We start from the raw sequence: 25,803 nt of genomic DNA, 5'->3' as shown, positions 1-25,803 counted from the left end.
CTACGTACGGCTTGGCTATAGCCATGATTCATACCAGCGAAATAGTATAAGAATATTAGTCTTAAAAATGTTTTTGCTCACACAGCTTAATGTTTGTTGCCTGTCACACATAAACATAACATTCATACACAATCTACGATATGACTGTCTATCATTTCAAATTAAATCAAATGCAATTGCATTTCTCAACCGCTAGATGGCACAATCGAAACACTACTGAGACATGACTACTGGGACTACTGGCGGCATTGCGCGACTAGATCACTTTAACCAGATCTCGCGATAAACATTTCTGCCATTTTCAATTTTATTTCACACGAGGCAGCTGTCGGAGAGCAACGGGTGAGCGACACTCTGAAAACCTTCAAATGTATACTTCGATCTTGTAAGTATGCGTGTTATTTTTGTTATGTTCATTGTTTAAATAAGTTAGTTGTTATAATGTGTAGAAACCGTGACATTTTAACATTACCATTGCAGAGTAGGCTACTATTTTTCTGCAACAAGTTAAAGCTGCTGTCCGTAGCTTTTTTGGGTTAAAAATTATCCAAAATAATAATAATTAAAAAAAACATAACCAGCCAGTGTTAAAAAATATCTGCTTGCTTTTGCCTGATTCAAAACGGTTAGCTTGTAATAATGATTTTAATTCCAGTGGTACTGGTGGATTTCCGCGGGAAATTCGAGCATGTCTTTGCGTCATTACGTCACATCTGTACACATAAAGAAGGCGTCCCGGTCGCGATATTTTTTTTCACAGGATGGTAGGGGAAGACTCATGAATATTCATGAGGGAACTCATCCCTGATTGGTCTTAACCCCAGTGACGGGTAGGTTTAGGGGCGGGGTTAGGGGTAAGTCATCAGACCCCCAGTGACGGGTAGGTTTAGGGGCGGGGTTAGGGGTAGGTCATCAGACCAATCAGGGATGAGTTCCCTAATGAATATTCATGAGTCTTCCCCTACCATCCTGTGAAAAAAAATATCGCGTCCCGGTCGGCTATATTGCGTGAGGATGTTGGAGGTGGACATTTTTAGTCTTTTCTCACAGCATTAAATAATTAAACTTATGGCGGATCCAGAAAGGTTCAAAAGACAATCACCAGTCACAACTGGACATTCACCACTTGTAAAACCCCAAATAATTCGGACTTCGGAGTGGGTAGAGAAAAAAGAGACTGCAACTTGCCCACGCGAAAACAAGGATAAACATCGGTTCAAAACGGACGCAGAGACGGCTTTTTTTCTTTTAGGACAGGTAAGACATTTCAATAGTTCAATCGTGTAAAAGGAAGCACACTTGTTCGCTTAATTCACACAGTTACTGTGTTTTTTCCTGTCTTTATTCGTTTCCTGTCTTTATTCGTTTAGCTATTATGGTAAATATTTTGTGCTAGCTATGAGAGGGAGCAATTCACCTCTACTCCAAGCAAACCAAACCGGCCTCCTCCGAAATTATATATAGTTTTAAATATGCATCGGATTACAAATACGTGTTTTTTTTCTTTTCTTTTTTCTCAAAGAAAACCAGTAAAGAAACAGTAATTTGAGAAACAGTAACTTGTATTTCCACAACAAGATCAACAGCGCCTCTAACACACGTTCTCTGTTCAAGACATTCAATTCTCTCCTCTGTCCACCTCCACCACCACCCACCTCCTCTTTAACTGCTGATGATTTTGCTAACTTCTTCACTAACAAAACTACCACTATCAGCAGTCAGTTCTCAGCACAGGAACCCAGACTAACCTCTCCCACAGCCAATAACCTTCTCTCCTCCTTCACTCCACTAACCGAGGAAGAAGTATCTAAACTTCTCCTCTCCAGTCATCCTACCACCTGCCCTCTAGACCCCATCCCCTCACACCTTCTACAAGCCATCTCTCCCACACTTCTACCAGCTCTCACACACATTATCAACTCATCCCTCCACACTGGCATTTTCCCTACAGCATTTAAGCAGGCTCGGGTAACCCCTCTGCTTAAAAAATCAACATTAAACACATCACTTCTAGAGAACTACAGACCTGTCTCTCTCCTACCATTCATTGCGAAAACACTTGAACGAGTTACTTTTAACCAAGTATCATCCTTCCTGTCTCTGAACAACCAGCTGGATGTCAACCAATCTGGCTTCAAGAAAGGACATTCAACTGAGACTGCATTGCTGTCAGTCACGGAAGCCCTGCGGGTCGCAAAAGCTGCTTCCAAATCATCAGTTCTCATTCTACTGGACCTGTCTGCTGCCTTCGACACTGTGAATCATCAGATCCTCTTGTTCGCCCTCTCATCACTGGGCATCACTGGAACCTCCCTCAACTGGTTTAAGTCCTACCTCACAGGTAGGTCCTTCAAGGTCACATGGAGAGGTGAGGTATCCAAAGCATATGAACTGACCACAGGCGTTCCTCAGGGTTCAGTTCTCGGACCGCTCCTCTTCTCCATTTACACCACATCACTGGGACCTATCATACAGGCACATGGTTTCTCTTACCATTGCTATGCTGATGACACCCAGCTTTACCTCTCATTTCAACCAGATGACCCCACAGTAGCTGTACGGATCTCAAGCTGTCTGGCGGACATCTCGGCATGGATGAAGGAACATCACCTGCAGCTCAACCTGGCAAAGACTGAGCTTCTCGTCCTCCCTGCCAATCCGTCTCTACAGCACGACCTCACTATCCAGCTAGATTCATCCTCAATCACCCCATCAAGGTCGGTCAGAAATCTTGGAGTAATCTTTGATGATCAGCTGACCTTCACAGACCACATTACAAAGACAGCTCGATCATGCAGGTTTGCTATGCACAACATCAGGAAGATCAGGCCTTTCCTAACTGAGCATGCAACACAACTTCTCGTCCAGGCCCTGGTCATTTCTAGGCTTGATTACTGCAATGCTCTTCTGGCTGGACTTCCATCATGTGCAACTAAACCTCTACAAATGATCCAGAATGCTGCAGCTCGTCTGGTCTTCAACGAGCCCAAAAGGGCCCACGTCTCTCCTCTGTTCATCTCTCTGCACTGGCTACCACTCGCTGCTCGCATCAAGTTCAAGGCTTTGACGCTTGCTTACAGATTGACCACAGGCTCAGCTCCCTCCTACTTCCACTCACTACTACAAGTCTACATCCCTACCAGAAGCCTACGATCGGTCTATGAGCGACGGCTCGTGGTACCATCACAGCGGGGCACAAAATCACTCTCCAGAACATTCTCATTCACGGTTCCATGCTGGTGGAATGATCTCCCCACCCTCATCCGGAATGCAGAATCCCTGACAACATTCAAAAGACAACTGAAAACTCATCTCTTCCGGGAGCACTTAACATAAAAAAAAAAAAAAAAAAAAAAAAAAAAAAATTCCTTTCCTCTAAATCCTCGCTTGCCTGGCTTATGCTATTCCGAGCTATGTCTGAACTTTGTATTTTGAGCACTTCTTGCGTTGCTTTTGCCTCTTCACGATGACTCGCTTGGTTTAGTCCTCAGTTGTAAGTCGCTTTGGATAAAAGCGTCTGCTAAATGACTAAATGTAAATGTAAATGTAAATGTAATTTATTGGTATGACAATTAGAAATTAGACTGCTCAGAAATAGAAACTGAACTACAGGGTAATCATAATACACATTAAATGTAGTCACAATGCTGATGTTGATAATTTGAGAACAAAGTATAATTTGAAAGGTTTGACGCGATCGTTATATTTAATCAGCACGATTTACTGCAAGGCTTTCCCCCCTTAGTTGATGTGGATGTTACTTACTTGTTCAGATGACATTTTCCGATGAAAATTCGTATGTTGTCATGGTCATACTGTAGGCCTACTCCCAAAAGTAGAATGTGTGATTCTGAATGCCAGTTTCCACATCGGCGCGGTGACTGACAGACTCGCAGTCTCAAAACATTGTGTTCATCCGCGCTGTTTCATGCCGATGTGCAACTCACGCAAAGTTAATAATTCCGCGAATAACTGCAATTACAGATTTCAAACAGAGATGGCGACAAAGAGGAAAAATGCCGGACTGCAGCTTTAACGTTACCTGCACGTGTTATTGCAACTGTGTGCCCTTAATCTAAAATGAATCTAAATTCAAGGTGGTAACCATGAAATTTATCATTACTATTTTATTTGTATTATTATTAAAGATACCAATATATTTTTGTTTTTAGATTAGAGTAAGAAATAATAGGTTTTGATTTAATGCAAATTTTCAAAGTATACTTTACATAAAACTTAACAGCAACATGAAAAGAAATTATAAAAAATATTTGTTCCTTTCCAATTAATAAAAGGTAGTGGCAAACAGTAAAGTCTTTAAACTTGATTTAAAATAATTAAAATATGCAGCATACATTCAGTTTTCAGTGAATTTGTTTCAGATATATGGTGCATAAAAACTGAATGCTGCTTCTCCATGTTTTGTTTTGACTTTGGGGATATAAAAGTAGCTGGCTACTGTCCCAGGTGACCTGAGAGGTCAGCTCTGGATGGTTCATAATGCATCAGAAGATTAGAAATTTACTTTGGCCTTAATTTAATTATTGATATTAATATATTAATAATATTGATATAAATTGTCTATATTAATATAAATTATATAGTCTCAATCTATATTCCATTAACTCTATATTGGCCAGCTCTAGTGTGCATCCTAGCAAAAGTGAATGACTGTAATTAAAATGATTGTCAACAATGCTTTTCTTGAGCAATAATTTTTTTCTTTTTCTCATTTGGCAGACGCAGTGATGACCAACTTTCCTTCGGCGACTGAATGGGAAATAAAAAAATGCAATTTCTGGTCATTTTAAACAAGCACCAGGGAGAGCAGGGGGTGGTGGTTATGGATATAAAGCTAACAATTAATTCTTAAAAATTTTAGTATCTTAAGTTGTTTTTACATATTTTCCTATTTTTTTATTTGTTCATTTTTATGTTTAAATGTTGTCTAAGTTGTTAATATAATTGTTCTAAATAAATCCTTTATATTCAATGAGTTTGGATGGATTTTCATTTATGAGAACCTGTTGTATTTGAGTGAAAAGAATCCTTATGCCTCATTTTGTTGTCTATTACACGTATATGTAGTGTAATTGATGACTAGTCTATTCTTGGGCTATGGTTAGACGTCTATTAGATTTTCACTGACAGCCCAAAATTAGCCTTGTTTTAGCCTAGACCCATATTGACTGTCTATTAGACGTATATATGTAGTCGTTTAATAGCTGTCTAATTGATGACTAGTCTATTCTTGGGCTATGGTTAGACGTTTATTAGATGTATATATGTAGTCATTCAATAGCTGTCTATTCTTGGGCTATGTTTAGACATCTTTTAGATTTTCACTGACAGCCCCAAATTAGCCTCGTTTTAGCCTAGACGTCTGGGCTGTGTTTTGACGACTATTAGACGTCTATTAGACGCAAAATTGCTTGCTGGGTATCAACTGGCTCAACGTTAGGTGTCTGCGCTAAACATTTTACACATGAATCCTTTACAAATTTGGGGCAATATCAGGCGAAGTTGGCCTCGAAGCTACGTTTGGACAACATTAAATAAAAGGTAAACTTATGTGGGAGAAAATAGCAACAACCGTTTTAGCTCGTTACTGATGTTAATGTATGTCTCAGTCAAAATGATTGTCTTTACCATTCAGAGTCATGTTGATGTAGACGTCCTTCCATTGACTCTATATCTTCCGTTTCCAGCTCTGGTTCAGAGTCTGGCTCAAACATATATGGTTGAATTCCGTAGGTCGCGGCCAGGTCGGGTTCATTCACAACTTGCGCCATGATGTCATTTTGGAATGTTATGCTGAAGTTACCTGCGGTGTCAAGCCCCCTCCTTCCTGCCACCAATCAACGCGCCCCTCATTTGCATTATTAAAATGACCGTCCACGACAGCCAAAATATCGCATCAGATCTCGCGAGACAATAATGCATTCAGAAATAAGGGTCAGAGGAGCTCTGTGTTCATTTTTTTTCCACTTTTCTTTTTTAGAAGGGCCTGAAAGACTATAATAGATCGTGGGTATCCAAGGTAATACTAGGTTATGACTTAAATTACTCGCTTATATTACACTACTTAATTATATTACATTACTCATTTGAACTCTTCACTCAGTGAAACACCCACTGAGAATCCTGTTAAATGTGCCCTTATTGGCGATTCTATTAAAAGGAACGTGAAAATAGAGACACCAGCCACCATAGTCACAATGGGGGAAGCCAGAGCGCCTGACATCAAATTAACGTCAAAGAGTTGTGTGAACTCGCAAGTATGTCAGGCACTGTAATTTGCTCTGGTCCCCTTCCTGTTCGCAGGAGTGATGAGTAATCTGTCCTCACTGAATGGCTGGTTGTCTAAGTGGTGTCCGCAAAATAATATAGAATTCATAGACAATTGAAAAAGTTTTTGGGGCAGACCCGGCAGAAATTATTCGTAATTTCACGAATAATATTGAGAATGGAGTTCGTGGATGTTATGTAACAATATGTAAAATGATGTTCATTCTATGTGACGAACTTTGTGAACTTTAGATGCAGTTTTCTAAACGTGCGTTGCATGGCTGACGCCATCATCTTTGTTTGCTTTTGTAGATGTATACGTGTGAATGCCTACTGTCGCCAGAGAATATATATTTTTCCTTGTGTTACAGAGTAAACAACGCATGAAACACAGTTCTCCGTGTCCGCCTGTAATTTGAGTGCTGTCGGATGAGAAGCGTTACATTAACATCATTATGTGTTATAGTCTGAGCAAATCCGAGTGGGGAACAAATTGCAGTGATTTGGTTGAAACCGTAACAAACCAGACAAGACCAGAGACCCATAAACTCAACACTAATCTATTATCCTCATCATTTAAGTTCACACCATCATTTAAGTTCACACCATCATTTAAAAAGGAAAAACAATTTATCTAAATAAATATATCAAACATAATTGCCCATTGTACATACATGAATTAGTATGGTGGTTAAATGGAAATTATGACTTGTGCTGTCTCGCTTTAAATGAGGAATAATTTCCATTCACATGGTTCCAGAGATTAATGGCGAATCAGTAGACACAAATCCTTTATTATAATTCAAATGTTTATGTCGTGATATGATTTTGGCCTGCATCAACGATGTATTTAACGTGTTTAATGAGATAACTTATGGATCTGCTGACCGAAGATGGGGGCCAAACAGAGTCACAGACAGTCGGAGGTCCGGATGATGTTCATGTGCTTCAAGCTGCCCAAAATAACAGCTGTATGAAAGCATCATAACGCTCATCACTGATGCTGATTTCATTAAAGTCTTTTTCAGACTGTTTGCTGAGCACACAAAGGACGCGTTCGGGCTTTTATCAACTATTCCATTAAAACTATCCATCAGATTTGCACGCGGCTTTTCCCGGCGGCTGATGCTCGCCTTGGATTTGGTCTGACGAAGGCAAACGTAACGTTTCCTCTTCGAGTTTTTTAGTCTCTAATGAAAGCCCAGATCCTCTGCTTGCTGGTCACTTAGTTTTGACTGTGAAAAACTATTCAACAGCTCCAGTTTTGCTCCAAATGTAAGAGAAGAAAACACAAGCGTCAGCGAGCCGTAGACACCGAGCGGGGCAGGTTGAGTCTACGAGGTTCTCATGTGTTATTTAAGACCGCAGCGCCACTCGCGCTCTGTTCATTCATTGCTGAAACCAGACAGAGTTACTTTAATACATATCCGATCAGAGAGAGAGAGAGAAATGGCAGAAACCGCTCCGGCCAAATCACCCAAGAAGAAGTCCGCTGTTAAAGCCAAGAAAGCAGGTCCAGGCGTCGGCGACCTGATCGTCAAGGCTGTGTCCGCATCCAAGGAGAGGAGCGGTGTGTCCCTCGCCGCCCTGAAGAAAGCGGTCGCTGCCGGTGGATACGATGTTGAGAAGAACAACTCCCGCGTCAAGACCGCCATCAAGAGCCTGGTGACTAAAGGCACTCTGCTGCAGGTCAAAGGGACCGGCGCCTCGGGCTCCTTCAAGCTCAACAAACAGCAAGCCGAGACCAAGAAGAAAGCGGCTCCTAAAGTCAAGAAGCCCGCAGCCAAGAAACCCGCTGCCGCTAAAAAGCCCAAAACTGCAGCGGCAAAGAAGCCCGTCGCCAAGAAATCGCCAAAGAAGGTGAAGAAACCCGCCGCTAAAAAGACAACGAAGAGTCCCAAGAAGGCAAAGAAACCAGCGACTCCTAAGAAAGCAGCCAAAAGCCCGAAAAAGGCAAAGGCAGCAAAACCAAAAGCGGCGAAACCTAAAGCAGCAAAGCCTAAAGCCGCCAAGCCTAAGAAGGCAGCTCCAAAAAAGAAATAAATCCACTGTTTGTTTCTCAACGGCTCTTTTAAGAGCCAACCACTAACTCTGAGTAAAGAGCAAAACTCGTAAATTTGAATGATTTGTTAATTCTGGAATCAAATAGCCAATATGTGACGTTCGACCACTCAGACTAATGCAATCAAATAAGTAATCGAGTTTAGGTTAAGGTAAAACTCAAATAAATCATTTTTATTCATAAGAAATTGATTGGAAATGTCCAAAAAGCTTATGAGGATTCACACAGTAAACACAGTCCAAATAGGATGTTGTGTAACAGTAAAGAATACACAAAATATTATGGAGAAATGTGGCAATAAGCAACCACACACACACACACACACACACACACACACACACACACACACACACACACACACACACACACACACACACACACACACACACACACACACACACACACACACACACACAATAATAGCAGTGATACAATTATAATATTACATTTAGGATAATAATACTGTACAGGATCAGATCTGGTCAATGTGCACATAATATAGTGTGTGGAATGTGTAGCACTTTTGGTAGGAACAACGTATAAATTGTACTTTGAATTTTCTATCAAACATTTCAGTGGTCTTGTGATCATTCCGGCAAAAAGGGGGCTGGGCTTTGGAGAGAATTCAGTGATTGGTTTGAATCTTATCACAGTCTAAACCAATGGGCGACTGGCACTCTCGTTTATAGCCAGTATGTGGAGACATTGTACTTCATTCAGTTAGCTTTTTCAGTGCAGTACGTAAGTAATTTTATAATGAGTGGAAGAGGTAAAACCGGGGGAAAGGCTCGTGCCAAGGCCAAGAGTCGCTCTTCCAGGGCGGGACTGCAGTTCCCCGTCGGCCGTGTTCACAGGCTTCTCCGCAAAGGCAACTATGCCCAGCGTGTCGGTGCCGGAGCTCCGGTGTATTTGGCCGCTGTGCTCGAGTATCTGACCGCTGAGATCCTGGAGTTGGCTGGAAACGCCGCTCGGGACAACAAGAAGACCCGCATCATCCCTCGACACCTGCAGCTGGCGGTGCGCAATGACGAGGAACTGAACAAGCTTCTGGGTGGCGTGACCATCGCTCAGGGTGGTGTGTTGCCCAACATCCAGGCCGTGCTGCTGCCCAAGAAGACCGAGAAGCCCTCGAAGGCCAAGTAAACTGACGGAAGCTTTCTCTGCAAAACAAAGGCTCTTCTAAGAGCCACACAATTTCTCCCTGAGAGAGTTGTTTCATTCGTCTCAATTTATTTCAATTACTTTAAGTCCCTTTGATAAACAAAATATATATAAGAAGAAAAAATATTTTGCTGCCGCATGTCCGTGAATTGACCCTTGCACTATACAATGTTGATTATATATAAAAAACGAAATTTCTTACGTAAATAACGCTCTTTAAGTGTCTGAGGTTGCATTCATATCGCAGTTTTTCAATGGCGCTATTTTTTATTAAAATCTGACTAGAAATACATGCCCCTAAAGAATTCCTATGAGTAACATATTTCATTGTTATCCACTCTCACTGCATTATTTGTAAGGATTTTATCAATGTATAATGGAAGTGCATATAGTTTTATCAGCATGGCTAAAAAGATTTAAACTGATATATTGACATAAATACAAAGAAATTAAACACAACGTAGTGATTAAGTTCATGCACTTATCTCAGTTTTTACTATTAGTGTCACAAGTACAACTACAGCAAGTTTGCTGTACAAATATACCTGATTTCATTTTTATGTACAAAGAGAAACAAAGGATGTTTGGGCGGGAACCACAAACTCTTGTCTCTTGTTTGAAAACAGGACCCAGCCATTGGCCAACTGTCATTTACAGACGCCAGACAATAACCAATCGAATGTCTTTGAAGCAAAGCCATCCAATGAGCGCATAGCAGCCCCAGGGTTAAATTCGCGCTGTTTCAGAGGACTATTCATTCGTTCGATGATCGTCCTGAGCAAAGCAGCAACTGAACTCCTTTGAAGCAATGGCGAGAACTAAGCAGACCGCTCGTAAGTCCACCGGAGGAAAAGCCCCGAGGAAGCAGCTGGCCACTAAAGCCGCCCGTAAGAGCGCTCCCGCTACCGGCGGCGTTAAAAAGCCTCACCGTTACAGGCCCGGTACCGTGGCGCTGAGAGAGATTCGCCGTTACCAGAAATCCACTGAACTGCTGATTCGCAAACTGCCCTTCCAGCGTCTAGTGAGAGAAATCGCTCAAGATTTCAAGACGGATCTGCGCTTCCAGAGCTCGGCTGTCATGGCCCTGCAGGAGGCGAGCGAGGCTTATCTGGTGGGTCTGTTTGAGGACACCAACCTGTGCGCCATCCACGCCAAGAGAGTCACCATCATGCCCAAAGACATCCAGCTGGCCCGCCGCATCCGCGGAGAGCGCGCTTAAATCCACAGCAGAAACACTCACACAAACCCAAAGGCTCTTTTAAGAGCCACCTCAATAACTATGAAAGATGATTTCCATATTACTGTGTTTTAAATATGAACTTAAATATATCACGGTGGTCTTTTAAATAAAAAAGCTATTTATATATATTTCTTAAATCTAAAAGAAAATTAATTGTGATTAAGTTTTATAGTTATGCTACTATATTTAGTAATTATTTAATTTGTATGTTTATATGTATAACGTTAGTTATTAACCGTCATTCTCATACCTGAAACAAAATCTTTCCCCCGCGGGTCAAAATGACTGAATTCAAGCCCTATAGTTATACGTAGCTTCCTTTTGTCTAGAAAGCTTAAGAAATATTATATAGAAAGCACATTTAAGTTTATTTTTATATACTATATAGTTAAATTGTATCTTTATCAATATTATTTAAATACTTCTTTCTTTCTTGTTCTTTTTTTTTAAAGGTGGTTGGCCAACAACTTTAATGTGCATTACCGCCACCTTCTGAAATGGAGTGTGGATCAAAATAGCTGCCTTTACTCACTGCTATTTAAATAAAATAAATACAAATCTAATACAATTCTTAATATTAATACATTATCATTCACATCATTATTAATACAATTTTAATAACAACTAAACTCGTATCCTTCCAATGAGCCCAGTTCCCCCCCCCCAAAAAACTAAAAATTTCTCTATATCCCACATGCCCTGAATTCAGTTGTAATATTTCCTTCATTTCAAATATAATTTTCTCTTTGCTCAGCCTATCTTTCAGAAACATCCTTTCCTGATTATACCTACGACAATTAATAATTAGGCTACATGTTCTAATGTTTCACTATATTACACTGCTCTCACAACCCAGTTTCATGTTCCCTATTATTTGAAGCGTACTATTTAACCCAGTATGCCCAAATCATTCTCTAAATAATATCCTCTTCCTTTTTATTTCTATTATTTTCTCTCATTCCTCCTACCTAGAATGTTCTTGCTTTTGTTTTCATATTCCACTTCTCCTGCCACTTCTTTTTCATTTCTGCTTTGTTAATGCTTTTAACTTCCACTTTACTATAACTACTGCCATATCAACCTCTGTTTTTTTTTGTAGCCTATTTTGCATATTTGTCTGCCAATTAATTTCCGACTTCACCTAGGCTATATGGGCTGGAATCCAGATAAATGTTACTATTACTCTGGCTTTAATGATCCTGTATACAGTTTGGGCTATTTCCAACATAATATACTGTCTTGCTTCTGACTGCATGTTCTTGAAACTGGTTAGCGCACTACTTGAATCTGACCCTATTAACACTTTGTTTGCCTTACTATTTTCTACCCACTCAAGTGCTAAAAGAATGGCCAACATTTCTACTGTAAACACTGACAATTTATCATTAACTCTTTTATTTAACATAACATTTATTTCTGGTATAATGAACGCAGCTCCTACTCTTGTCATCTGTTTTTGATGCATCAGTATATAGCTTAATAAACATTGAATAATTTTCCTCTAAATACCTACTAACCTGAATCCTGTCAATACTTCTCTTTTTTTCCACTCCAAAAGGTGCAAATCTAACCCTAATATCCGAGGTGGGACACTGGATAATGGCACAGTGGGGCTTAACTTTACATCTCCTATCCCTATCTCATCGTCTGCATCTTCATTATCCAACCAAAGCTCTTAATCTGTCGTCTTTCCTTTTCTTGACAAGGTTGTAACACCTTCTGAGTCGGATGAATTTCCATATGCCCTTTTAAATTTACCTAATACGTTAATGCTATCTGATTTCTTCTAATATCCAATGGCATTTCATTAATTTCTACTTGTAATGCTGCTACTGTTGTTTTAAAAGCACCACAACAGAGTCTCAACGCCTGATACTGAATTACATCCAACTTTTTTAGTAATGTTCTCGAAGCAGACTGATAAATTATACATCCATAATCAAGAACTGCCCTAATTAATCTGATACTGCTTTCAATGAGATCCTACACTCTACCTCTCAAACATCTTATTACATTTAATATTCTTTTACATGATCTTTCAACAACATTCTCGATATGTATTTTCCACTTAAGTTTTTTGTCAAACCATATCCCGTTTTACTTAAAACAGTCCACTCTCTCTAAATTTCTTTCATAAAGTTTAAGTTGAATCTGTTCTTGAATTTTCCTTTGTGAAAAACAGACTAGGCTACTTTGGTCTTTTTCCACTGAACACCTAAAACCCCATTCCATCCCCCAACACTACTTTCCCTATTGCCTCTGGCATTTTCATCACTATATATTGTATATTTCTTCCCTTTTTCCACATAACGCTGTCATCTGCAAATAATGCAACACTTATAGATCTATCAACTTAACTAAACACTTCATTCATCATAACTGAAAACAAAACTGGACTAACTATACTCCCTTGAGGAGTTCCATTTTCCACTAAATACTTTGTACTAAATTCTTTCCCTATTATTGCGATCCACCTATCCGTTAAAACGTTTTTAATCCAACTATACATTCTCCCTCTTATTCCCATCGGAAAAATCTTAATCATTAGTCCTTGTTTCCACAACATATCGTATGCTTTCTCTACATCAAACAAATACAGACACTATACTTTCTTTATTAATTTGAGCTTTTCTAATTTCACTCTCTAAACATATAGCCGGATCTATTGTGCTTTGTCCCTTTCTAAATCCGCTCTGGTAATCATTTAATAGGTCCTTTGTCTCTAAATAATACTTTAATCTTTCATTTATCATTTTTGCCATAATTTTCCCTACTTGTGAAGTCAAAGCTATCGGTCTAACTTTCTGCCAAACTCGGATCCTCTCCTTTCACTAGTATAACTAGAAACTAGGCATCAGAAGACTAACCTCGACCTGGAAATACGTCACTGGTGACGTTTACTAGAACCGCCCGTTATTGTGGTTTCAACTAGGTCCGCTAGCTGACTATAAATGCCTCTTCTCCAGAGATTTGTTCTTTATTCGGTTGTTGTGAGCTGAAGAGTATCTGTCGTCATGTCTGGAAGAGGAAAAGGCGGTAAAGGACTCGGGAAAGGAGGCGCTAAGCGTCACCGAAAGGTTCTTCGCGATAATATCCAGGGAATCACTAAACCCGCTATTCGTCGTCTTGCTCGACGTGGCGGCGTCAAGCGTATTTCTGGGCTGATCTATGAAGAGACGCGCGGTGTGTTGAAGGTGTTTCTGGAGAACGTCATCCGTGATGCTGTGACTTACACTGAACACGCCAAGAGAAAGACCGTCACCGCCATGGATGTTGTGTACGCGCTGAAGCGACAGGGACGCACCCTGTACGGGTTCGGCGGTTAAGAGACTCACGAAGAAGAAAAACCCAACGGCTCTTTTAAGAGCCACCCACATTTACACACAAAGAACAAACTCTAGCTGGTGAAATTGTATTTTCGTAATATATTACATTACTTATCGTGCTTGCCTTAAACGTTGCCATAATAATTTAAGCAAATACAAATAATAAACTATTTACTTCTGTTATTTTCTCGATTGTGCTTTGCAGTTATAACTACAATTTCAAAGAGTTGTAGGCGTTCGTGGTCATTGAGCAATATTTTTTTAATATAGTTTACTAACTATTGTGCTTACATTTGTATGCATGTCTTTCAAAGTACAGTTTATTCTTTACTGTAGTGGACCCTATATTTTAGTGTATATCTAACATGTCATGTAAAGTCACATTCAGGGCTTTCCACAGATACCAAAAGGCACATATTGCCATGTTTACAGGCATTAGTAAGTGCATGAAGTAAAATGCTATATCAGTTCATTACATTATATCTTCCATAACATAGCTGAGAATCATCTTTACACAAAGTTTAGTTAAAACAAATTGTAAACTTACCATAGTTTTTGTCTATATGTGTAATTTCTTGTCATTTTATTTTTAAAAGAATAATGTAATGTAATATTACAGAATAACATGAATAAAATATAATTTTTCAAGCTGTTTCTCATGTTAGAAACATTGACTTAGATTTGAGAAATATGTTTCAACATTTAACTATTACGTTTCTTAGCTGTAAAAACAATCCAATGACATGGAAATACAACAACAAAACGTTTCTGGGTCTCAAGGGAATATTCATATCTTTCAAAGCACAGTATTGTGCAATTATAGTGAACTCATGGAGTTTACATTGAGTGATAATACATTGTGTTATTTCTGCTTCTAAATAAACGTTCACATTCAACTGAATCCTCAGCGTACCTGGTTTAAGATTTCTGAAATTATTCACAACATTTTACATATTCATTCCGAAAAAAATGCGGGAAAATGAAACAAAGGAATGGAGTTTATGTGGGGGATGGAATTCATAGATGGGCGTGATTAATATTTTAACGGTTCTGATTGGTTCGCCTACAAGTCAGTGAATGTTTAATTTGGCCAATGATGTCATTCTATGGGTTGAAGACTCACAATCACAGAGCCTGTTCTTCCCTTTAGAAATTAGCATAGAGCAGTGGATAAAACCCGCCTGCAGTGACACAGCTTTACTGTTCTTTGAACGAAATCATGCCTGAACCAGCGAAGTCTGCACCCAAGAAGGGCTCGAAGAAGGCCGTCACTAAAACCGCCGGCAAGGGCGGAAAGAAGCGCAGAAAGTCCAGGAAGGAGAGCTACGCGATCTACGTGTACAAAGTCCTGAAGCAGGTTCATCCCGACACCGGGATCTCCTCCAAGGCGATGGGAATCATGAACTCTTTCGTCAACGACATCTTCGAGCGCATCGCCGGTGAAGCGTCTCGTCTCGCTCACTACAACAAGCGCTCCACCATCACATCGAGAGAGATCCAGACCGCCGTGCGTCTGCTGCTGCCCGGAGAGCTGGCCAAACACGCCGTGTCTGAGGGCACAAAGGCTGTGACCAAATACACCAGCTCAAAGTAGAACGAGTCCGCTCAACACAACACAAAGGCTCTTTTAAGAGCCACCCATACTATCTGTGAAAAGAGCTGTGATCGGACATTATCTTCTCATACTAAACTAAAAGCTATTATCTGTCCTTCTGTTTACGCTGTTAAGCATCGGGTTTACCAGATGAACACGTTACAAACCGGTTATCCTTTTTCTTTAAGATTAAATGAATTAACTTAACAGCATATAGGCTTTGCTTTTCAGCTAATGTAATTTTTTAAATTCAAAACATTTTCAACATTTAGCTTTGAATGTTTTTCTTCTCCACAATCATCTCTTTGTTTTACAGTAGCAGAAACTCTTCTGAGACCGCAGTGATTCTGAAGCTCTGATCCATCGCTCCTGAAAATACTCTCACTATTGTTGATCCTGCAGCTGTAGTAGAGGAAGATGATGATGATGATGTGAAACTTGTGCTCCAGTAATGCTGGGATTTACAGACATGATCATGTCAACATTCACATCTTCCTCCACAAACCACAGATCAGATTTCCACTGTGAGGAACATTTATTATGAGCTTCATAATGAAATCATTATTAGAATTACTATATAGTTTTACTCAATGCTTCTCTTTTAGTCTCTTAGTCAAGCCTATCAAAAACAAATTCATTAAATTATTTAAAGTAATTTGAATATAGTCTGATCAGAGTATTGCGGTTTCAACTCTTTCTGAGTGTTTGAGTCTGATATAAACTGCAGTCAAATACATTGATTTAGTTTGTTCCTGACTGTCTTGAAAGGGAAACTGTCAACAAAGAATTTAAATGATGAAATGCTTTACTAAATATATCGAGATTTATTTTTCAATTGTGACGGAAACATTACATTGTTTTTTTAAATAGATGAGGGTTTACAAATGATACAAATGTGAAAAACACTTCTAATAAACACTTAATTTCAACAGTTATTCTATACAGAACATTTGATACAGAATAAAACTATATGTATGATTAATAATTGCTCAAACAAGTGAACTAGAACAAGCAACAGTATCATTGTCAAGCTTTCACTATTAAAGAACACTAAAAACACACGGTTATGACAAATATAAAGCTTATGAGAAGAACGATCTACAATATTTTCAAACCATAAAGGACAAATAAATCCTGACAGAACATTCAAACATGTGGACAGAATTAACTCTTTAATATCAGATTGAAGTTTCTTTTCTACGGCGTACTGACTTTGGTCTTCAGATGATGAAACTGAAATACACAAAAATCATTGCTTCAGTGAGGGAATATGGAGAGAGAGAGAGTGTGTGTGTGTGTGTGTGTCAGACAGAAGTTCTACCTCTCGCTCCGTAACATTTGAAAAGCAGCACGACTGTCGCTGGCAGATACGGAGAAGCTGCCAGAAGAAAACTGAGGATTTTAAAGACAGAAATCTGACCTGAAAAACAGAAACACAAGAACATTATTGAGCAACATTACGGAGCTCTGAAGGGCTTTCAGAAAGTTTCTCAAGGAACCCAAAGTTTGTGAGTGAATATATAAAAGCTTTGAAATATTTTTCCACAGTCTCATATTATTCCACTATTTCCCTTTTAGAGCTCTGTATTAAAGGAATAGTTCATTCAAAAAAATAATATTCTTAATTTACTGACTTTCATGTTGTTCAAACCTGTTTAAATTTCTTTCTTGTGTGTAAAATAAATATATTTTGAAGGAACTTTTACTTTCATTGTATATAAAAAAAAAACCTATAGTTTTTAAAATTCTACACATGATGTGTCGTTTTTAACACATCTCTTTTTGCAGTCTAAATACCTTTTATGTTCCACAGAAGAAAGAAAGTCATACAGGAAGTCGCTAACAGTCGCTTGATTTCATTGAATTGTGGGATGTTGTTTATAAGGTGTTGATTTCACTATATTTCAGCATATTTTGCATGTGATTTGATAGTTCAACTTTTGTTCATGTGAGTTATGTGAAAAAACACAGTTCTGTCATGAACTCTCTGAGTGTTTGGCATGGTTATGGATATGACAGTGTTGATATGTTTGGTCTTGAAGGAATAGATCTTCTACGCTGCTGTATAAAATATATGAATTACCCGTAGCAGATCTATACAGGTGGAGCTGGGGAAGGTGCAGGGTTTCTGAAAGCGTGCGAGCTCATTGGCTACTGATACAGCAGGAACCAATCAGCTCTGCCCTATAGAGAATGATGTGATTGCAAGTAGACTGATTTAAAGACCTGTCAGCCACCGCCATCTAGAGTTTCATGACAGAACTTTGTATTTGTCAATAACTGATTGTCCTCCAGCAGAAATAAGAGACAGAGACACATATATATTAATAGTGTGGCGTATCTCATCAGATGCTCATGAATAAAATAAAATCATCTCACAATTATAGACTCCCGTGACTGAGATCCAGCTGTGGAGAGACTGTCCTCTCTCTGTTTTACAGTGGTAGAAACCCTCATGTGACTTTGAGACAGTAGTGATGCTCATCTCTCCTGTCGTCTGATTCTGGATCAGTGATCCGTCTTTATAGAAATCAGCGCTGAGGATCGGGGAGTTTGTAGATCGATGTAAACAGTGTAGAGTCAGAGTCTCTCCCTCAATCACAGGATCAACAGAACTCTCCAGAATCACCTCACCGTCTACAAACACAAGATATGTGTGTTTAATACTGTAAATAGGAAGAATACAGCAAAACAAATCATCAAAATCTTTATATTATGAATTGAACTTTTTACTTCCTGAGCTTTTTATATTAGTCTTGTAGTCTTACCTGATCTCATAAGAAAAAAAATATGTTGATTATAAACATTATTATGTTTTATAGTTGTAAACATGAGAATTCTCAATTATAATAATTTTTAATCTGAACAGATTGTTTTTTTTAATGATATAGTTGTAAGAGTGATTGGACTCACCATGTACAGTGATGTTTCAAAGACGGCGTTTCTCTCCAGATTCAGACTCACACCAGTACACTCCAGTGTCAGATGTGCTGAGAGAGTCGATTACACATCGAGATCCTGTTTGTTTTGCACAAGTTTGTGTGTGTTTGTCTGTGTATCTTCTCACTGTCCATCCAGCAGAGTTACTCTGATCCTCACAGCTCAGAGAGAGAGAGTCATCTCATCTCATCTTTATGAGAACTGTAGTGGAAATTTCAATTATCTAATGCTAACCTATAATCTGACTATCCGCTTTCCTTAAATGCTCAAGCTCTCTACGTCCCTTACGACGTCTTTAGCTTACTCAAGCTCCCTACGTCCTTTACGACGTCTCTAGCTTACTCAAGCTCCCTACGTCCTTTACGACGTTCCTAGCTTCGAGTTTTCTGAACTACTCTTACTCTTTGCTCTTTTCTCTTTTATTCTTTTGCTCCTTTTCTCCTTTGCTGCGCAGCTTAAATGACAGACAGACTTCAGTAAACGTCCTTTAGATGCTCTTTATTTCAGCTGGGAGTCCTCTCGAGCAGTACTCAGAGAAGTCTCAAAATTAATCACAGAATACAACAGGTTTTATAGAGAAAAAGCCAGACATATCAAAAATAGAATCATCATCACTAAGCAAAAATCATTGTCCCGCTCTACCCACATGATTTGTCACATTTGTTAAAGCAAGCCCCCCTCATTTGTTAGTGACATCAGCATATGTTCAGGAACAGAACGTTTAGTTCATTGTCAAACTTCAACCTGACCAAGCAAACATTTGGGTCAAATATTTGTCAGATGACTAGATCATATGAAAAAACCCCTGATGGCTACAACCTGAAATAAAGGAAGTAAGTCTCATTATGTTTATTGTTAGAATAAGAAATGGAAAGTTTTAGTCGTTTTTCAGACAGAGAAGTAGGAAGCATGATAGATTGTATCACATGAGAGAAATATTGAAATCATGATATCTGATAGAAATACGAAATCAGAACGTTAGTAATATGATTAACTTTACTGATTATAATATAAAATCAGAACTTTATGGTTAGTGACATGATTGACTTTGTCTATTATAATTTTTCCACGACAGAACGAAAAAAAAAAAATTACCGACTGAATGGTAGGAAAAGCTAATCTACGGGGAAGTAAATGTTGGAGAGAAAAAAATCCTTACCCAACAGAGAATAAGGTTTCAGATAACACCTGTCTTTGCCAAAATTTTAAGATCAAATCAATATCAATATAACCATGACAAGTAGTTAGGGTAAACCCCCACAAACAGCCATATACTTAGCAAATATTGCCAAGATGAATAATTGACTTTGTATGAGTAAGGTTGCAATTGGCATTGCACATGAGATTGACATTTCAAACATTCTACAAACAATTTTTTTATAGGTTTGTATTAGTTTATATATTTTATAATGTAATAATTTCACAGTTAATCTATAAATGAATGTAGAGACAACATAAAGACAGTATATTTTAAATACTTGTTTAATGGCATCTTTTTATGAATGAAGGTTGGTGTCACTGATCCTAATACAGCTATTGATGTCTGGATAAAAATGATTTTTTCCCCCTAATTTTAAACATTAATTATAGCCAGCCATCCAACATTACAGTGTAACTGAAAGCCAAAAAAATTACATTTTGTTAGGCTTCAAAAAATATATAACAACTTTTAATTTACGTGAACTTAAAACAATCATCAGATAAACCCATAATAAATGTCATATTTACTTTTGCCCTTTCTGTCTAACAGGATGTATAGACGTTATCCTCAACTAGCGTCACTTCACAGCTGCTGCTGTAGCGGCATGTGTCCCCAACAGTAGGCGTAAAAAAGTTTGTCATTTTTGAGCCGTTTCATTTTCGCGTTTAGACTCGTCTTGCTTCATTGTGTACTTCCCAGTCCTCCTGCCATGTTTATCTTTCGCGCCGCGCACCGTTACGGACTAGTCCATTTTATTGTGAAAGTAGGGGGTGTTGTAGGGACAGATAACCATGAACTGGACATTTTAACTACTACTTCAAGATTTCAACGTATTTCTTAAGAATATTAATAACATTTACTATGCTTTTGAAGCGTTCATGATGATAAGGGGCTTTTTCTTTTCTATTTTTTTTTTTGAGGTTGGTTGGGGGCCCCCTAGGCCCCTACTACGACCGCTGGTAGGGGGCCCCAATCAGCCGCCTACCTATGCCTCTATTGGCGCTTTTCCATTACCAGTACCAGCTCGACTCGACTCGCCTTGGCTCGCCTCGACTCGGCTCGCTTTTCGCTCCGTTTTCCATTGCAGAAAGTACCGCCACAAATAGTACCCGGTCGTCATAGCGACGCCTTTCGTTCCTCGTTGCCCCATCAAGCTCTCGCTGGATCCTCTCTTCGGCAACCAAACAAAGGAATGTCTGCACCTCCTCGTTTGACCACGGCGTATTCTTCCGAGTTGCCATAATAATAGTAGTAAGTTTAGTAACTATCTCTGGCCAAACTATTTAAAAATGGCGGGGTTATTCTGGATACTCCATCTGGCACGTGCAATGATGACGCAGATTCTCTGTGACCAATCAGAAGTCGGCATTGTTTACACGTCACATTTTAGTATCGCCTTAGCTCGCCTCAGCTCGCTTAGAACCTCGCCGGAGGTGGTACGAAAAAAAGTACCCGAAAGCAGGTACAGGTACAACTTTTACACAGTGGAAAACCAAACAAAGGCGAGTCGAGCCGAGCCGAGGTGAGCCGAGGCGAGCTGGTACTGTGTAGTGGAAAAGCGCCATATGTTAAGACCGCCACTGCTCCTGTGTGCTGTAGAGCAGCAGGACTGAGAGTGTAAGATCCTCCAGGTCCTCTGCTGCTGTCTGACAGATGATCATGATCTCTGAACCAGCTGAACGTCCAGCCTGTAGAGGAGCCTGAAACCTCACAGATCAGAGTCACTGATTCTCCTTCAGTCAGCCACGGCTGTGGAGACACTCGCAGTGATGCCTGAGCTTCAGCTGAACAAAATATCATGAGTTACAGAGCCGTAGAGAAACTGATGGAGAAGCTGATCACAACACACACAAACTCACCTGATACAGTCAGTGTAACAGCATCACTGATGTTTGATTTCTGTGAGTCTGATCTCTCTCCTCTACAACTGTATTTACCACTGTGAAAATATTCAACATTGCTGATGTTCAACTCTTGTCTTGAGCACAGACTGACAGCATTTCTGTGTTTCTGTTCGTCAGCTCCACTGGTGCAGCAGTGTTGTTCTGTACATCGATTGGCAGAGTTTATATACCAGTTGTTGGTTCCCTCTATTTCCCATTTGTATGTCCACTCAGTGTCTCCTGCCCACTTTATATCACATCTGAGAGTGACTGTTTCTCCTCTAAACACTCGTTCATCAGGTCCATTAAGTCAAGAACACACAGACAAAATAATTTAGAATTTAATTGAATAGATTGCAAACAGGTTGATGTTCCTGAATTGAAATTTGGCGGTATGGCTCTGTTCAGGGAGTCCTCTGACCTTTCATGAGCACCATGAAATAGCAGAGAGTCAGCAGCAGCAGCATTAGGGAACGCTCACACAGTTTTAGACTGTGAGAGCTAAAATATCCCCCTGTGAACAGAGCAGGCAACATGACATATGCATAACGTGGCATTTGCTTAAGGAGGAGCTGGGGAGGTGGCAGGCAGTAGAAGCGAGCAGCGAGCCAGCAGAGCGAGCAGCAAGCATGTATGAGCAAGGTGAATGAGCTTTAAATAGGGCGCCTTGTTTGAGCTTTGGCCATTGAGCAGCGAGGAGAGTTAACCAGCTAATGCAGCTCAGCTGGAGCAGATCAGCTGACGGGACAGTGTTGATAGCAAATAGCATAAGCAGCGGCTTGACTACCTGGCCTGCCAGAACTGACGCTGACGCTCAATTTCTTCAGGTCGTACCGTCACCACAGCTTTAGCACTCACTGTACAAACACAGATTATTGCATTTTCAGAAGTTGTGTAGATATTATCTCTGATCTGTATTTGTTGCATCACACACTACAGTCTCTCTCACCTGTAACATTTACCCACAGTGCATCACTGTATTGTGTGTGATAGACTGGTTTCCCTCTTCCAGCTCTACACCAGTACTGGCCTCCATCAGACACTGAATCAATCTTCAGGCTGTAGGAGTGTGTTTTCTTCTTCTCTGTCTCAGGGTTTGGTGTGTGTTTGTACCAGTAAGAGTCCCAGTCTTCAGTGGACGGATCCATGCGACAGGTCAAAGTCACTGTGTTTCCAGTCAGTGCAGCTCCTGCAGGATCTGATGTGAGTTCAGGATTCAGCTGTAGATCTGCAGGAGAACAACAACAGATTCAGATGAGTCAAATAAATGAGCAATTGTCTGCATCAGAAAAATCATTCTGGCATGATTCTGATCTGATCTGGCTTCACCGTCACTACAGGTTTTCCTTTATTAATACACATATGAGTAAATATTGATTTAAACAGCATCACAGTATCATGATCACTGTTATCAACCCAAAACCTCCAAAATACTACATTAAATTAATCTAGTCTGCTTGTAATTTGTGTTAATTACATCAAAAATGTCTGTGATTATTGGTAAAGGCAACATTCATATTCATATGTCTGTATGTATGTATGAGTATATATCTTTTGAATTTACACATCACACAATTACAGTTTCTACAATATTTGAATAATAGTTTAAAAAGAGGGCTAAATTAAACTTGTGATTTGATTTCTATCCTGACCTCGCTCCGACTGAGGACAAATGATCAAGTCTCAAGGCTTGTTTCCTACACTGACAGTTTCATTCATCTCAGATAATCTGAAGAGCAGAAGCTCATGGATGAACTGAACATGTCTGGAGGATAAAGATAATTAAGTAAATCTGAGCTAACTTTCTTTATACAATGTCTTCAGGTTAAAGTGATGTGATGATGAACACACTCACCTGATACTGTCAGTGTAACTCCATCACTGATCTCTGAGTACTGTGGGGTTTCAGTCAGAGTTCCTCTACATCTGTACAGACCAGCATGAGACGGATCCACAGATGTGATTATATAGATCTGGTCTTGTCCTGCGCTGTAATAGATCTGGTCTGTTCTTCTGCTGTTATCTTGATCTTTATACCAGCTGTACCTCCAGACTCCTGTCTCCTGTATGACACATGTGAGAGTGACTCTCTCTCCTCTGAACACACGGACATCAGGCTTCACCTTCACTACAGGTTTGGGTCTCTCTGTGAAATGAGCAAACAACACTTCATGTTTGAATTTTTAAAAACATTTTTACAAGCAAAATTAGCTTTCTCTAAAACAATCTACAAAGTAAAAGAGCACTTACCTCTCACTGTTATCTGTATTGCATTACTGAACTGTGTGTAGTAGTTTCCTCGCTGTGCTATACACTTGTATGTTCCTCCATCAGAGACTGTCACAGAACTGATAGTTTTAGTTCCTGCATCATCACTGAATTCAGGGTTTGAGTCTGTCGTCCAGAGAAACGTCCATCCAGTTGAGCTTCCCACGTCACAGCTGAGAGTAACTGTGTCTCCAGTGAACACTGAACTCTGGGGCTTTACAGTCAGAGTCGGTTTATCTGTAAGTGAACAGTGATGCAGTGTTGAGCTCATTTATAGAGTTATTGCTCATATTTTTCACTACTCTTCTATTTTTATCATTCTTTTTTAAACAGTAAACTATATAATTTATTTTGATTTAAAAGAGTGTTTGTCTTTTCTGCTTCCACTAGTGACACCAGAATAACAGAATAATAAAATTAAACATTTTGGGAAGGAAATTCCAGAGCTTTCAAAGAATAATGTTAAAGTCTCTGGTCAGTTCAGGGAATATTAGTTATAGTTCAGAGAATTAACAGGTTATGTGACAGACCCGGGTAAGTTTATGGATAAGTGGATAACCTCAACTTTTTAATATCAAAAATACAATATAATAAATATCATCATACAACAAATGCTGAAACAAAAAGGCTAAAGATAAAATAATAAACTTATACAGTCATATTATATTTGCAAGCACATACTGTTTTTAGTTCAGTCAATCTTTCTTTTTTTTATTGGAAACATCAAAAACTATTTAATTCTTGTTCACAGTAGTATTCTTCTCAATAGTTTAATCAGTAATAAAAAACTGATTAAAGTTTTAAAATTATTTAAATAATAATGATTCCTCAACCGGCCAGTAGTCGGCGCTGCTTGTTAGTGTGTGTTTTCATGGATCTGCGTCTCATTTCGAAGCTTCATCCTCTTGACGTCAAATTTATCGGCCGCATACGTCATAAAGAACTTATTATTTCAGGACAGTCACCATTATAAAACTGAGCGTTATTCCTAGTGAAGTGTAAATTGTTGTAGTTTCTTCATTGTGGTGATTAGGTGTGTTTCTTATGATTGTCCTCTAGATGGCAGTAGAACCAAACATACAGTTAACAGATACCCAAGAAGGTAAAAGAGGCACAAGGAAGTGATACAGGGAGCTAAGCTCGTGTTGAAGTGGAATGTTCTGAGAATAAAGAGGCTACACGCCAGTTCAAACATTTATTTGTTCAGAGTGTTTAATCAATAAACACTACATGGTACCAGGAGTGAACTGTCCTGTGATACAACTGAGATGGATTCTGTTAAACCACCGGAATCTCTGAAACTCACCGGGAGTGTTGATAGCAGCTGGCGGACATTCAAGCAGCAATTCGCGCTATACATGCAAGCTGTTGGTCTGGATGGTGAGTCGGATTCACGGAAAATAGCGCTGCTCTTGACAGTTGCTGGACCTCAGGCGATTGAAGTATACAATACTTTTACGTTCGCGGTCGCTGCGGACAGAGAAAAATATGATGAGGTCATAAAGAAATTTGACGAGCACTGCTCACCCAAAAAAAAAGAAACCTATGAAAGGTATGTGTTTCGCTCACGCATTCAATCTCAGGGAGAAAGTTTTGACACATTCTTGACTGATTTGAAGCTAAAGTCAAAAACATGCAACTTCGGAGTCTTGGCTGAATCAATGATCAGAGATCAAATTGTTTTTGGCATTGATGACAAGAAAATAAGAGAAAGACTACTCAGAGAAACGGAGCTGTTTAGAAGGTGCTGTCAAGATTTGTCATGCGAGTGAGCTTGCTCTGTTGCATTCTAGAACTTTCACCGATAAAGGCTCCACAGGTGCTGACTGTCCAGTAGTTG

The 25,803-nt window shown here is 39.4% G+C and overlaps 5 protein-coding genes and 1 pseudogene across 5 annotated transcripts; 5 read left to right on the top strand and 1 right to left on the bottom strand.

The window, feature by feature from the left end:
- The first annotated feature begins 7,737 nt into the window (after nt 1-7,737).
- On the top strand, nt 7,738-8,373 carry LOC130083207 (histone H1-like). Its single transcript, XM_056248274.1, has one exon. The coding sequence runs from the start codon at nt 7,738-7,740 to the stop codon at nt 8,329-8,331; it is 594 nt and encodes a 197-aa protein (XP_056104249.1). The 3' UTR covers nt 8,332-8,373.
- Nucleotides 8,374-9,106: 733 nt separating this feature from the next.
- LOC130083329 (histone H2A-like) lies at nt 9,107-9,493 on the top strand. Its single transcript, XM_056248345.1, has one exon. The coding sequence runs from the start codon at nt 9,107-9,109 to the stop codon at nt 9,491-9,493; it is 387 nt and encodes a 128-aa protein (XP_056104320.1).
- Nucleotides 9,494-10,291: 798 nt separating this feature from the next.
- On the top strand, nt 10,292-10,792 carry LOC130083319 (histone H3). The gene has a single exon (XM_056248337.1). It carries the CDS (start codon nt 10,320-10,322, stop codon nt 10,728-10,730), a length of 411 nt encoding a protein of 136 aa, XP_056104312.1. The 5' UTR covers nt 10,292-10,319; the 3' UTR covers nt 10,731-10,792.
- A 2,929-nt stretch (nt 10,793-13,721) lies between these two features.
- On the top strand, nt 13,722-14,137 carry LOC130083343 (histone H4). The gene has a single exon (XM_056248357.1). It carries the CDS (start codon nt 13,766-13,768, stop codon nt 14,075-14,077), a length of 312 nt encoding a protein of 103 aa, XP_056104332.1. The 5' UTR covers nt 13,722-13,765; the 3' UTR covers nt 14,078-14,137.
- A 1,158-nt stretch (nt 14,138-15,295) lies between these two features.
- LOC130083335 (histone H2B-like) lies at nt 15,296-15,734 on the top strand. The gene has a single exon (XM_056248350.1). The coding sequence runs from the start codon at nt 15,297-15,299 to the stop codon at nt 15,669-15,671; it is 375 nt and encodes a 124-aa protein (XP_056104325.1). The 5' UTR covers nt 15,296; the 3' UTR covers nt 15,672-15,734.
- Nucleotides 15,735-16,975: 1,241 nt separating this feature from the next.
- LOC130083241 (B-cell receptor CD22-like) lies at nt 16,976-24,234 on the bottom strand (annotated as a pseudogene).
- Nucleotides 24,235-25,803: the final 1,569 nt, after the last annotated feature.

This window comes from Rhinichthys klamathensis, unplaced genomic scaffold, assembly GCF_029890125.1.
Source record: "Rhinichthys klamathensis goyatoka isolate OS25496 unplaced genomic scaffold, OSU_Roscu_1.1 h1tg000054l_1, whole genome shotgun sequence".
Taxonomy (NCBI): domain Eukaryota; kingdom Metazoa; phylum Chordata; class Actinopteri; order Cypriniformes; family Leuciscidae; genus Rhinichthys; species Rhinichthys klamathensis.
Note: the sequence above shows the minus strand (reverse complement) of the source record. Positions and strands in the feature narration are given on the sequence as shown.

Bases quoted from the DNA above. Each gene is read 5' to 3' on its own strand.
- LOC130083207 (XM_056248274.1), top strand. From the start codon at position 7,738: ATGGCAGAAACCGCTCCGGCCAAATCACCCAAGAAGAAGTCCGCTGTT.
- LOC130083329 (XM_056248345.1), top strand. From the start codon at position 9,107: ATGAGTGGAAGAGGTAAAACCGGGGGAAAGGCTCGTGCCAAGGCCAAG.
- LOC130083319 (XM_056248337.1), top strand. From the start codon at position 10,320: ATGGCGAGAACTAAGCAGACCGCTCGTAAGTCCACCGGAGGAAAAGCC.
- LOC130083343 (XM_056248357.1), top strand. From the start codon at position 13,766: ATGTCTGGAAGAGGAAAAGGCGGTAAAGGACTCGGGAAAGGAGGCGCT.
- LOC130083335 (XM_056248350.1), top strand. From the start codon at position 15,297: ATGCCTGAACCAGCGAAGTCTGCACCCAAGAAGGGCTCGAAGAAGGCC.